This window comes from Acipenser ruthenus, chromosome 12, assembly GCF_902713425.1.
Source record: "Acipenser ruthenus chromosome 12, fAciRut3.2 maternal haplotype, whole genome shotgun sequence".
In the NCBI taxonomy this organism is placed as follows: Eukaryota; Metazoa; Chordata; class Actinopteri; order Acipenseriformes; family Acipenseridae; genus Acipenser; species Acipenser ruthenus.
This window is the reverse complement of record NC_081200.1, coordinates 4110299-4122453: the sequence shown is the minus strand read 5'-3', so window position 1 is coordinate 4122453 and position 12155 is coordinate 4110299. Positions and strand designations below refer to the sequence as shown.

The following is a 12155-nucleotide window of genomic DNA, read 5'->3' as shown; positions in this document are numbered from 1 at the left end:
GTTGTAGTCATACCAAACTATACTCATCCATGTTCCCCATAAACGTATTTTTCAAATTAAGATTAGGGGAGGGGATGGTCAGCGTAGTATGGAATATTTCTTCTTGTTTATTAAATAAAAACTTTTTTTTTTATTATATCAATACAACTCTGAATCTTCGAGACAATGCGAGCCACATGAGAGTTCATAATACATGATAGTTAAAACCTAAAACTGCAGATGTTTTCATACTTAACCCAGTCCATGTGGAATTGTGTTGTATATATAGGTGATAATTTGAAAAAAAAAAATCTCCCAAATTGATTTTTATTGTTTTGTTTTTTGGTATAATAATAATAATAATAATAATAATAATAATAATAATAATAATAATAATAATAATCTACACTGTGCTTCTTTGCAAGTATGACCACCTCAAGATACCTTTTTTTCTTAAAAAAAAAAGCTTATTGAATTAGGCCTATTGTAGCACTCAAAAGAAAAGCAATAGAGGTGTCTATACAGAGTATGTTTGTCTACAACCAGACAATATTGCAATAGACGGTGGACTATTACTTACTTAAAACCCCAGCATTTATGAATCCCAGTAACTCCGTCTTGGTCTTGCTAATTCTACTTCCATTGTGACCGAGCTGTATTTAAAATGACGTCACTTCTCGTCCGCTGGAAGTGCATGTAAGTTAATACATCAGCTGTAACCACAAACGGAAGGCTGCTTATGCAACGGAAATCGGGTGCATTCCAGCTGAGCAAATGACGTCACGTTTCAGGGCTCCGGCTGAAAACCGAGTAGCGTTGTATTTGCTTGGGAGTGAGCCCTGTAAACAATGTCTTCGTGCAAGTTTGTTTGGTGAAACATCCTGGGTGGCCTTTTTTGTTTTTAGCAATGTTACGGAGAGCAATTCGACTGAAACCGGGAGCAGAAGATGACGGCGCAGATTCTGGAGCGGAGACTGCAGAGTAGGTGAATTTTGTTGTGTATGCTGTCTTGGGGTGTGTGGTTTGTTTGTCTGTATCTAGGCAGATCTCTCAGTTGGTGCAGGTCTACCGGCGCCAAGCTACAAGCCCCTGGCTCAAACAGTAAACAGGAAAGTCATAGTGTTTCAAATCGCCACAAACAAACTGGATGTAAGCGCTGCGAATTTGTATACAGTGCAGAACAAACAAACACTTATCACGTTAATGGAATAATTTTTTTTTTAAAATTTCTGTCTATTTCCACGACTTATTTTGCAATGGTTTTGAAATCCCGCATGATGCGCAGAATTACTAGCTGGAGAGGCATACCATGTGTCTTTTTCGGGACAAAAAAAAAAAAAAAAAAAGAAACCCAACTCGTGCTGAATGTTGTAGGTGTAAACACATCTGTATGCATTTTCAGATACAAAGAACAGGTGGTCTTAGCAAAGATAACAAAAGGATCGAATTTCCCCAACCAAGACGCATTAAAATGTATTGGGATATTTCAAGAACAGATCGGTTGTCTTGGCAGAAACCTACACTCTTGAGGCTGTTGCGGGTTTCAACTAAACGAAACAAGTTATTTTCTTAAAATTGAAAAGCACAAGCATCTGGATGCAGTTTTTAACGGTGTTTTTAGCGAATAGGTTAAAAAACAAACCTATAAAGTTAGATTGAATTTGGGTAATAAAACCGATTGAATTGTAACTTGTAAACAAGAGTTACCATGGCAACCAGGCGAATTCAAATCAACACTTCTTTTGGAGACTAGCTGAAAAGAATACGGTTTTTGTCTGAAACCTTGCTTTTTGGCTCGATACTTTCAAATGAACTCTTATTTACTGAACCGAGACTTCTCGCTTTCTAAGTTGTTAATTAAAAAAAAAAAAGTCGCATAAAAAATGAAATTCTTTCTGGGTTATAATTGTGTATAAACAAGCCTTGCACTATTAAAGTGATGTCTTTATCTAGACTGATGCCACAACGTATTAACCCTTCGCTGTGGGTTAAGTCTGTTTTTATTTAAAAGTATTTTTTTTATAAGGTGTAGTGCTAAAAGGATATAACAGAAACGGTAACAAACTAAAAAGATTAACCCTTAACATTAAGACACACTGAGCAACAAGGCAATGTTCACTCAATGAATTGTTGATAGAGGTACACTGCGGCTTCGATGAAGTATGGTATGTCACAAGAAATGCACGACTCAAATAAACTTTAGTAGAAAAACATACATATTTATTATATAGTACAGAAGAGGCCTAAACTCAAAACAATATATATATATATATATATATATATATATATATATATATATATATATATATATATATATATTTTAATTAACTGTGTTTTAGTTGGTACAGGTAGACATTCTGTTGCCACATCAATATAAATGTTGGTAAATCGAACAGCATGCCAGCTTGTAAAACTGTTTCTTAAATCTTAATATAGAGGCTTTGGCTTTAGCTCAGACGTGCCCAGAAAGGTCAGTTATGATTAAATCTAGATGATGTTTAATTAAATAAAAGCCTTGCCCTAAAAAAAATAAATAATAATAATACTAATGAATCCAGTATTACACCCCCAGCCCCCGGAATTAACTATTTACTAATTAATTAAAGGTTATAAACTGACCATCCAATCAGAATATCAGATGAAAGGTCAGCGATAGGTAAGCTGTTTTGACATGTGCTTTCTGTGTATTATTTCTTGTATACCAGGCATGCAACATGTTTTGTTTCTTATAAACGTTTAAAGTAATGACTTTATTTTTAGTACTCCAGTACTCCAGACTTGCCCCTATTTCTTTATTGTACATCTGCTTTCATTTATATATTTTTTTTTTCTTCCCTAGATCAGACTGTAGTAAAATGTCCTCCATAAGCAGTAAGTATTTTTTCATTTTATTTTTTGTGTGTTGCTATCCACTGCTGAAAATAACTGACTTAAAATGACAATCGTTTTTATTTTGGTACAATGGTAAAACAATAAAAAAAAGCTACACTGAAAATAATAAATGGCTGTAGTTTACAGACACAAACAAGGCAACTGCAAGCAGAAAAAAGCAAATATGATGGCTATTTATATACCAAGGATGGGCAGCAATTAAGAACATCTACGCCTGCTTGTTTTACCACTGGCAGGCAAGATGACTAAAAAATGTTTTAAAAAGCTAGCCCTTTTCTGTATGAGTGGAAAATTAAACAATCTACGCCTGTTGCTTAATCATCAACTGAAAATAAAATGACAGTTAATTTAGAGCATGCTTTAAATACATTTCAGAGTCCTTCTAATATGACACAGAATCCAGCAGAAGTGGTGTTTATTGTAGACAAGAAATCCTTGGACACAAGATTGTCCTTTTAGAACAGTATTTATTGTATACAGGCCAAGGTAGTAGGGTATTTTTTTTGGCCACCTTAATATAAAAATCACTGAATAACAAATCTTTTTTTTTTTTTTTTTTAATTTTAAAAAGGTGACTTCATAGTTGTGGAGAGCCAGGATCTGCTTTTGATGACAATGCACCTTCTCGCCAACCCTGGAGAGTCCTTCCTTCTGCAGCAGAGCCTTGACCTCCTGCTGAAGTGGGTGAGCCCAGACCTGCACCTGTTCCATGTGTCCGAGCGTGCGACACCAGTGAAACACTGTGAAAAGTACTGCAGGAAGACCTTGCTGTACCCCTCCCTCTCCGTCATCCTCTTCCTTCACGAGGACTTCGGAGAGGAGCGGATATTTCAGCTCCAGGACTTCTTCCAGCGCCCGCCGTGGCAGTACCATCACAGTGAAAGCGCCAGCGGGAAAATCCTGCCTTACCTGCTCTCCAGTCAGGATTTTTACAGTCTGGATACCCACATGCCTGTCTGGGCAGTACGGCAGGTCCACTACGGAAACGAGATCATCCGCGTTACCCTGTACTGCAGTTACGACAATTACGAAGACACGGTGCGAATGTATGAGACAATCCTACAGAACGAGGCGAATGCTCAGAAGAACGGCTTCTGCTATTTCACTTTGTATACGGACAAGTCATTGAGCATTCAGCTGTCCTTGAAACAGCTGTCACCTGGGGTTTCTGTTGATCTGAAGGAGTCCGCTGTCCTGCAGTTTAGGATACAAGAGATCGGCCAGCTAGTGCCTCTTCTACCAAACCCCTGTGCTCCAATCAGTAGTACGAGATGGCAAACTGAAGATTATGATGGAAACAAAATTATTTTTCAGGTACCTAGTTTTGAATGTGTGTGTGTTTTAATAAGATCCCTTGCACAATGTCTGTTTGATTAATTTATCATTTAGAGATTGAAGAATTATGATTGAAGAATTATCCACATGAAATACATACTGACATAACCAAAAATATAGGTTTTTATACTGAAATGATGTGCCAAACATGAACCTAGTGAAGAATGACAACTTCCGTTCTTCTTTTATTGTTTGCAGTGCTCTATTCAAGTGGTTCTGATAGATAAAATATTGAAGTGTCATGAAGGTGCTGTAAAGTAGTTCTGTTTTGAAAGGGGCACTGGAGAAAAGTAGAATAAATAAAAAAAAAAAAAAACTTCATGATGTATAATTCTGTTTTCCCAGGTAAAGGGAAACTCACAATCCCATCACAAAACAAGCTCAGCTTTTCAAGTGCACAGCAAGCCTGTCTCCATGAATGCGCCGAGAAGCCTAATGCCCTGCAATTCGCCTGCTTACCAGGAGAAGTGGACCCCACTCCATACAGAACGAGAGGCCAGTGGGGCGGTCCAGAGACCTGGAAAGCACAAGGGTGGCGGCTGTGGGATATCCAGTAAAAACGAAGGCTTTTGTTCTGATAGCTGCTGCAGCACGCCGAGGAGCAGCTCCTGTTACTCCTCCCAGCGAAGCAGCCCTGCCACGCTATCACAGTGTGAGCTCTCCTGTGAACGCAGAAACACACTGTCGTCTGGGTACAAGCTGCACGATTCAAAGCTAAAGGCTCCAGAAGAACCGGAAACTAATGTTGATACAGGGTTTGCAGTGGTAAGCCCAGAAACAATTGCCGGCCACGGTACATGCCCCCTTAATGGGTTTTCGAAGGACTTGTTTAAAAGTCTGCCTGATCCGAGGACATGCACAGGTAACACAGCAGTGTTATCCACCACCGGGTCGCTGTCCAGTACATCCTTGATCAGCTCTTCAGTTTCTCCAAGAACTCACAAGCCTTCTCCATCTGCTTGTATAGGAACAAACCAGGAAATAGCACTTCATCAGATCCAAGCAAAACATCTGAATGTATTGGAAGACGAATTCTTTATCTAATCTCCCCCCCCCCCCTTCCTGTTATTTAATATCCCCAATTTTAAAGGATCCATACTCTGTAAACTTCTGAGAATGTTTGCACTATGTATGTGTGTGTGTGTGTGTGTATGTGTGTATATATATGTGTGTATATATATGTGTGTATATATATATATATATATATATATATATATATATATATATATATATATTAGCTCAAAGAGCCAGCTGCCCTAATAAATATATATATATATATATATATATATATATATATATATATATATACACATACATACATAGTGCAAACATTCTCAGAAGTTTACAGAGTATGGATCATACACATATATACATACATACATACATACATACAAACGCTGTATGTTCTAGCCAAATTAATGTTTTGCTGTTATCTGTTCTAAAACATTGAACTCGTAATGTGCAATGAATATGAAATAGACCTGGAACACACAACTTTATTTGTTAACTTCACCAAGAAAAATATCTTGTGCCACAAGTTAGAACCCCTAGTACAGAACATTGAAAAATTGGAAGCTAATAGAAATCTGGACTTTTGCACACTACTTTCTTTAGTGTACATTCTAATATAAACAATTCAAACTGGATAGATAGACACACATAACAGTTAAGTCTTCAGAAACACCAACTGAATAATGTGCTTCTGTAAATATAAATGAAATTATCTTAGAATTCAAAATTCACTTCAAATGTAAATCTGTATTTTGGCACAGAAACGTACTAGTCCTGAGTGTGTTCTATCATCAGAATGTTCTTTATTTAACAGTTTCCTGTGCATATACAGTAGTGTCTGTTCAATCATTGAGCCATAGAGTTTGACTTATTTAGGCTTCTTGTTTTTCAAACATGTTAGCAAGATTACACCTCAAATATTGAAGGTGTTAAACAAAGTTCTAGTAAACAGTTTTTCTGAATAATGTAGACTCTGAGGAACAATATAAATGCAAAGCCGTGTATGTGTGCAATTTTTTTAGGCTACATCCTTATCTGAATAATGCAAACTGATATACACGTTTGCCAGTTTGTGCTTGTATAATGAATCTGATATTTCAAAAACCACAAGAAAAGTACTTGTAAAATATAAGTGTTTGTTCTTGCAAGTCAATGCAGATTCCAAAACCTTGGTAGTACTCTACGTTCATCTATGAATCTGATTGACCTGCTTACTGTTTCCTGAACCACATTATACAATTTAGCCACATTAACTAGTTATAGGGATTACATAGTAATAACGAAGGGGGGTTATTCTAAGAATTGTTTATCTAAATCTGTTTTATTTTGTAAAAATGTTTGTGTCCCCATTAAACTGAGACTGAGAGACAGCAAAAAAAAAAAAAAAAGTATTTAATAGTATTAGTCCTACGTTCCAAAGATGTATTTTAAAACGTATATGCATATTGATTTTAAAAAAAAGAAACTGACGTTTGTATCATTTTGGGACATCCATATTCACAAATGTATATACCTGGAGAAAACACACACTTTGTAAATACGGTATTAAATTATCAGTAGTGTTTACTAACGAATACAATCTTAACACGGGATTCAGTTTCACTGTCTTCTTGTAATAATTATACATTGAGCATTGAAAAATCAAAATGAAAATAAAGCTATCTACAATATTATATATCGTGTAATTTGTGTATTCTGGTGATACAACATTAGACTATTCTACTGAGAAATCCAACTTTCAGTTTGGATACTACTATTGAAAACTGTACACAGTTAATGAAACATAATGACATCCCGTGTAATAATACATAACACGCGCAACCAAATTATGTTGTCACAGTTGGCGTCACAGTAGTTGTAATTTTTCCTTTAAAGGTGTGACGGTGGCGCTCCGGCTATTGCTCTGGGTATGAGCAGGGTTGGCACGCGTAAATTAACCCTCAGCTACTTGGCATAGTTCAATTTCACGCTTGCAGTAATGTGAAAATAATAGTTTACAGAAGCCTTTCTTGGGGCTCCGGCAATAATAATGGATCACAAACAGAAAGGTCCCGCCATGAAGATAGGTAAACAGAGAAGTTTCATAGAACAAATCAACCGTCAGTCAAGTAAGAAATATCTGACAAATCTATACACGGGAGCAGCAGTTATTGACAATCCGAGGTATGATCCTCTTAATACGCTATTATTGATTATTGTGTACAGTATCTGCTGCAATAGAACCTCGGAGTTACGAACACCTCGGGAATGGAAGTTGTTCGTAAATCTGAAATGTCTGTAACTCTGAAATGCGTTTGTTTTAATACATGTGTACTGCTATCTACACTCTCAGTCTGGCGAATACAGGGTTACAGCACAATAATGCAGTACTTACATTGTTATGATTCCGAAGTCTTTACAACAGTTCTATAAATGAAAAAAGGCAACATTTAAATTACCATTGAAATCGTAAATGTAGCAAAAACACAGATTTAAACGTCGAGGAAAAACTGGATTAACCTAGTGTTTTTTTTTTTGTTTGTTTGTTTGTTTGTTTTTTAAATGCATTAGTGCAGCCTACTTTTGCTTGAAAAACAAAAACAAAAAACTGCTTTGTTTAAAATTAAAATGTTTCTTTGAAATCTGCCTCACCTTTTTGGATACATTTGTTGGTACAGTAATTGTGCCTTCACGACCAACACGCCGTTTATAGTGCCTACCTGGTTGCATTGCACGCATGGTTGAGTGATTGCATACCTCTGGTTGAAAGTGTAATGTTCGGTCTAACTGTGTCAGTTCGTAAATTTGGTGTTGGTAACTTTCGGGATATATTGAATGTTTTGTTTTGTTTTTTTTTGTTTTTTGTTTTTTTTTGTTTTTTGTATTTTTTTTGAATTTTTATTGACAAAAAATATATACATTTTTGTATACATTATAATGTGTGTTTCAAATCAGAATATTTGATTTTTATGTTTCCTGCTTTGTTATGTATTGCTACATTAAACATAACAAAATATAATTTTGATTTAAGACCAAAACTTGAGTTTTCTAATTATTCTCACATCTGAACCTGCTAAAAAGATTTTAATATCTAGTGTTTATCATAGAAATGATAACTGTTAAACACTTACGCCATAGTGCTGAATTAAGACATACTAAAAGAATAAAGTTTAATGACAAGCGTTTCGGCTGGAAAATACTTCTAGTCGAAACATTTATCACCTGGAGAAATAAGCTTTTTTATATATATTTGTCTGTTTTGTTTCACCTAATGTGTTTTTCAAAAACAAACACAAAATACAAAACAATTCTATAAAAATAGCAGATTTTATAGAATAGCCAGTAGAAATCAAGTCATTTATTTTTTGTGTTTTTTTTTTTTTTCTCAGGACGCAAAAGGAAGAAGTGTCAGTCAAGCAGAATGCTAACTCGCAGAAGAAGGACAGAGCCAACTGGGCTTTGTATCAAGAGCTCACCTGTCCTGCATGCGCAAGGCTTTACGTAAACCCTATTCTTCTGCCGTGCAATCACAGCATCTGTGATGCCTGTTTGAAGAAGATCAGAGTGGAAACGAAAAACAAGGCGAGGATCGCCTTAAAGTGCCCGGCGTGCCAGTTACAGTTTGAATCCGCTGCTAATGAAAAAATACCTTTCCCAGAGAACCACTTACTCAAAAACATCATGACGAGACACAGACAGGAAGCCGAACTGGCAACCAATGGCAGCAAGAAGAGAAAACCAGAATTCATGGAAGACACTGTGTTTTGCCAGCTGTGCGAGCAAAAAGCTGCCCGCAGGGAGATGAAAAAGTGTGTCACCTGCAAGCTTATTTTCTGCGCCAAGTGCCTCAAGAAGTTACACAGCAACAAGGCGTTTCTGCAGCACAGCGTCGTAAACCTGGACTTGGACACTGGCCAGCAGCAGATCAAGTGTTTTTTCCATCCCCATTTCAATCTGATTCACTACTGCACCCAACTGAAGAAAGTGATCTGTGAGGAGTGCCTGAAAACCACCCATGAAGGGCAGCCAGTCATTACACTTGATGCTGCGTTTCAAGAGGAGTCCAAAGAACTGTTGAGTCTCCTATCAACCTTTAACAAAGGTAGGAACTATAGGCATCTTTCTACGAAGGTATTAAGACTAGGGTTTTTTACAGAGAGGAGATGGGATGGGTTGACTAGCCATGTGGATGATGCTGACTTGACAAGCTTTTGAGAGTCACCCGCTGCAGTGCAGTAAAAAGGAATCAGAGGAACATTGGCAAGCTGAATGGCTTCCTCTCCTTCCTGATGTTTTTTTTTTCTTACTTGGCTGACACATTCTAGTTCTTGTTATTATTAGAAAGCGTCTGCATTGCTCTTAAATTCCTGGCCTTTCATCTGCCTGTGCTGCCCTGCACCACTGTATTGTGTGGTTGTTTGTAATGTGGACAATTAAGACCGACAGACTTATTTAACTCTGGGTGATCTGAACCCAGGCCTACTTTCAGCATTATACTTGTGCTGTCAGATGAATGAATGATTATTAACAACAACAAAAAAAATCATCCATAACCTCAAAGCTCTCAATCAAAACATAAGGTCAGTTTACAAGAAATAAAGTCAAGTAAAATATTACTTCCAGATTGATGTACTTGCAATAAATAGCACAGCATACTGTATCTAGGTGCTTGAATATATCTGTGGCTCAGGCGGCAGGCCAAAATATCTGGCACCCTTGTTCTCGGTCTGGTTTTGTCTGAGTGCTTGAATATATTTTTATACACGTTGTTTATTTATTCTTTCAGTCAAAGAAAAATACGAGAACACCGCCTTGTCATTGCGCCGATTCAGAGCCAGTTTAGACCAAATGGAATCTGGAATCAACCAGAAAGTGTTCCACCAGTTTCTCTCCTTACACGAGGCCCTTCAGATTCAAGAAAACAAGATACGAGGTATTGTCAACAATGAGAAAGTAAAATGCCAGCTTGAGATAGACAGCTTCTTAAAGTCGGCGTCGAAGGCCATGTTCGCGACGGAGGGGACCGCAGAGTATGTTTCGGAGGCCTTAAAGGAATCCAACACAGTGGCCTTTCTGCAAACATCTCGACTGATAGGAGAACATTTCAAGCAGGCTATAGACACCATTAACCAGCCATCAAAGGAAATATACAAGAACTCTTTGGTCGATTTTTCCATTGACGTAAATCCTATTAAGGAGGAGATTCTGAAGCTTCAAGGACATTCCCATAATGTTTCACAGGATGACAGTATTGTTCCTAATGATAATTGGATACCAGACTGCAACAGCTCATCCAGTATCCAGGTAGAACTTCCGCACGCACCATCTGTTATAGCTCTAAAATCTAGTGAATCTGCTAAATCTGTTCCATCTTCTACATATTATTGCCCTGGATCACCACAGACTGTTCTTTCTCCTGTAAAGCCTGCAGTTTTTAGCAAAAATGGAAGTTGGTATTCATTGCTTGGTAGTAACGATGATAAAAGTTACAAGGGGAGTTTGAACACGAGCAAAGCCAACTACCCGAAGAGTCAAAGCTTTGAGTTCACAAACAGGAAGAAGATTGCCCCAACACAGAATCGTCCAAAAAGCATCCCGGCAAATTACAGTAGATTCATGCCGGTCATTAAGGAAAAGGTGTTTGGCATCAATTCCAGAAAATACAGGAGTACGAGTGACGAGTGGGACTCAAACTGCCTTTCAGGATCTATTGCAGACCTCAGCGACTCTGTCTTCTCAGACAGTGAGGAACCAGGAAAGCCATTTATTTACGAACATGCTGTGGATGACAACTCTGCACAGGTGCAGACCAACTGTTCCTTTTCTGGCATAGTTGCAGAAATATGGGCCAGGCTTTTCAGAATTCGAATGCTGAGTTTAATCTTAGGCATAGGGTTAGGCTTAGGGTTAGGGTTAGGGCAACAGCACAAACAGCAAGAATGTAGTAGTTTTCCATTGGCCCGTCTTTCTGCACCAGGTAAAGAGCGTGGCCCGTCTTTCTGCACCAGGTAAAGAGCGTGGCCCGTCTTTCTGCACCAGGTAAAGAGCGTGGCCAGTCTTTCTGCACCTATACCTGTTTTCCTCTTTAACTTCCTGTGTCCCTGAATGCATTTTCTCTTGGTTTGGTGGTCCAGTGGTTAAAGAAACAGGCTTGATACCAGGAGGTCCCTGGTTCTAATCCACTCTCAACCACTGACTAACTGTGTGTGACCCTGAGCAAGTCACTTAATCTGCTTGTTCTCCGTCCTTCGGATGAGACGTAAAACCCAGGTCCTATGTAAGTGACTCTGCAGCAGTTGTTGATGCATAGTTCACCCCTAGTCTCTGTAAGTAGCTTTGGATAAAAGTGTCTGCTAAATGACATTATTATTATTATTATTATTATTATTATTATTATTATTATTATTAATAATAATAATAATAATAATAATAATAATAATAATAATAATAAAAGAGCGTGTGTTTGCCCAGGTTTAACTTTAACAGTGCAGTTAAATGGGGGTATTGAAATGATTGCTAATTGGCCAGGCAATGAAGATTGTTACTCTGATTATAAAGCACCATACACTAACTCAAGTATTACTTATTGAATTTCAGTGTTGCTTTTCTGAAAAAAGTACAAAATATAAGGACAGCGGTGGTGCCATATTTCAAATGGACTCTTTGGGTAAAGGCTGTGGTCCCAACCCTTTTGGAATAATTCTAATTGTGAGAAGTGTCTCTCTGTAGATATGGTGGGGCAATGGCAAAAGTGAAGAGGAAACCTTGGTTGATTTTTCTGAGGTACAGATTCAGCAGATTGTTTCAGCCGGTCACAACCTGGCATTTCCTCAGGACCAGGCGGGAGTCTTTACTGGAGTCAGAGAGAATTACTTCAAAGTCACCTGTCTGTATCCCAAGTCAGAATACCTGTTCAGGGTCAGAGCAGTAAATGCATTCGGACCAGGGAAATGGAGTGA

At 37.7% G+C, this 12155-nt stretch overlaps 2 protein-coding genes across 3 annotated transcripts; both read left to right on the top strand.

Moving 5' to 3' along the window:
- Window positions 1-590: 590 nt before the first annotated feature.
- LOC117417007 (protein FAM124B-like) lies at window positions 591-5413 on the top strand. 2 transcript variants are annotated; one of them, XM_034028582.3, is made up of 4 exons: window positions 591-964; window positions 2819-2850; window positions 3443-4185; window positions 4552-5413. In XM_034028582.3, exons 1-4 carry the CDS (start codon window positions 927-929, stop codon window positions 5248-5250), a joined length of 1512 nt encoding a protein of 503 aa, XP_033884473.1. In that variant the 5' UTR covers window positions 591-926; the 3' UTR covers window positions 5251-5413. The 2 variants fall into 2 exon arrangements, with proteins under 2 accessions (XP_033884473.1, XP_033884472.2); XM_034028581.3 differs by having other exon boundaries at window positions 593-960; window positions 4552-5411.
- Window positions 5414-7246: 1833 nt separating this feature from the next.
- Window positions 7247-11526, top strand: LOC131740023 (tripartite motif-containing protein 42-like). Its single transcript, XM_059034198.1, has 3 exons — window positions 7247-7380; window positions 8586-9298; window positions 9983-11526. The coding sequence occupies exons 1-3, from the start codon at window positions 7247-7249 to the stop codon at window positions 11206-11208; spliced, it is 2073 nt and encodes a 690-aa protein (XP_058890181.1). The 3' UTR covers window positions 11209-11526.
- Window positions 11527-12155: the final 629 nt, after the last annotated feature.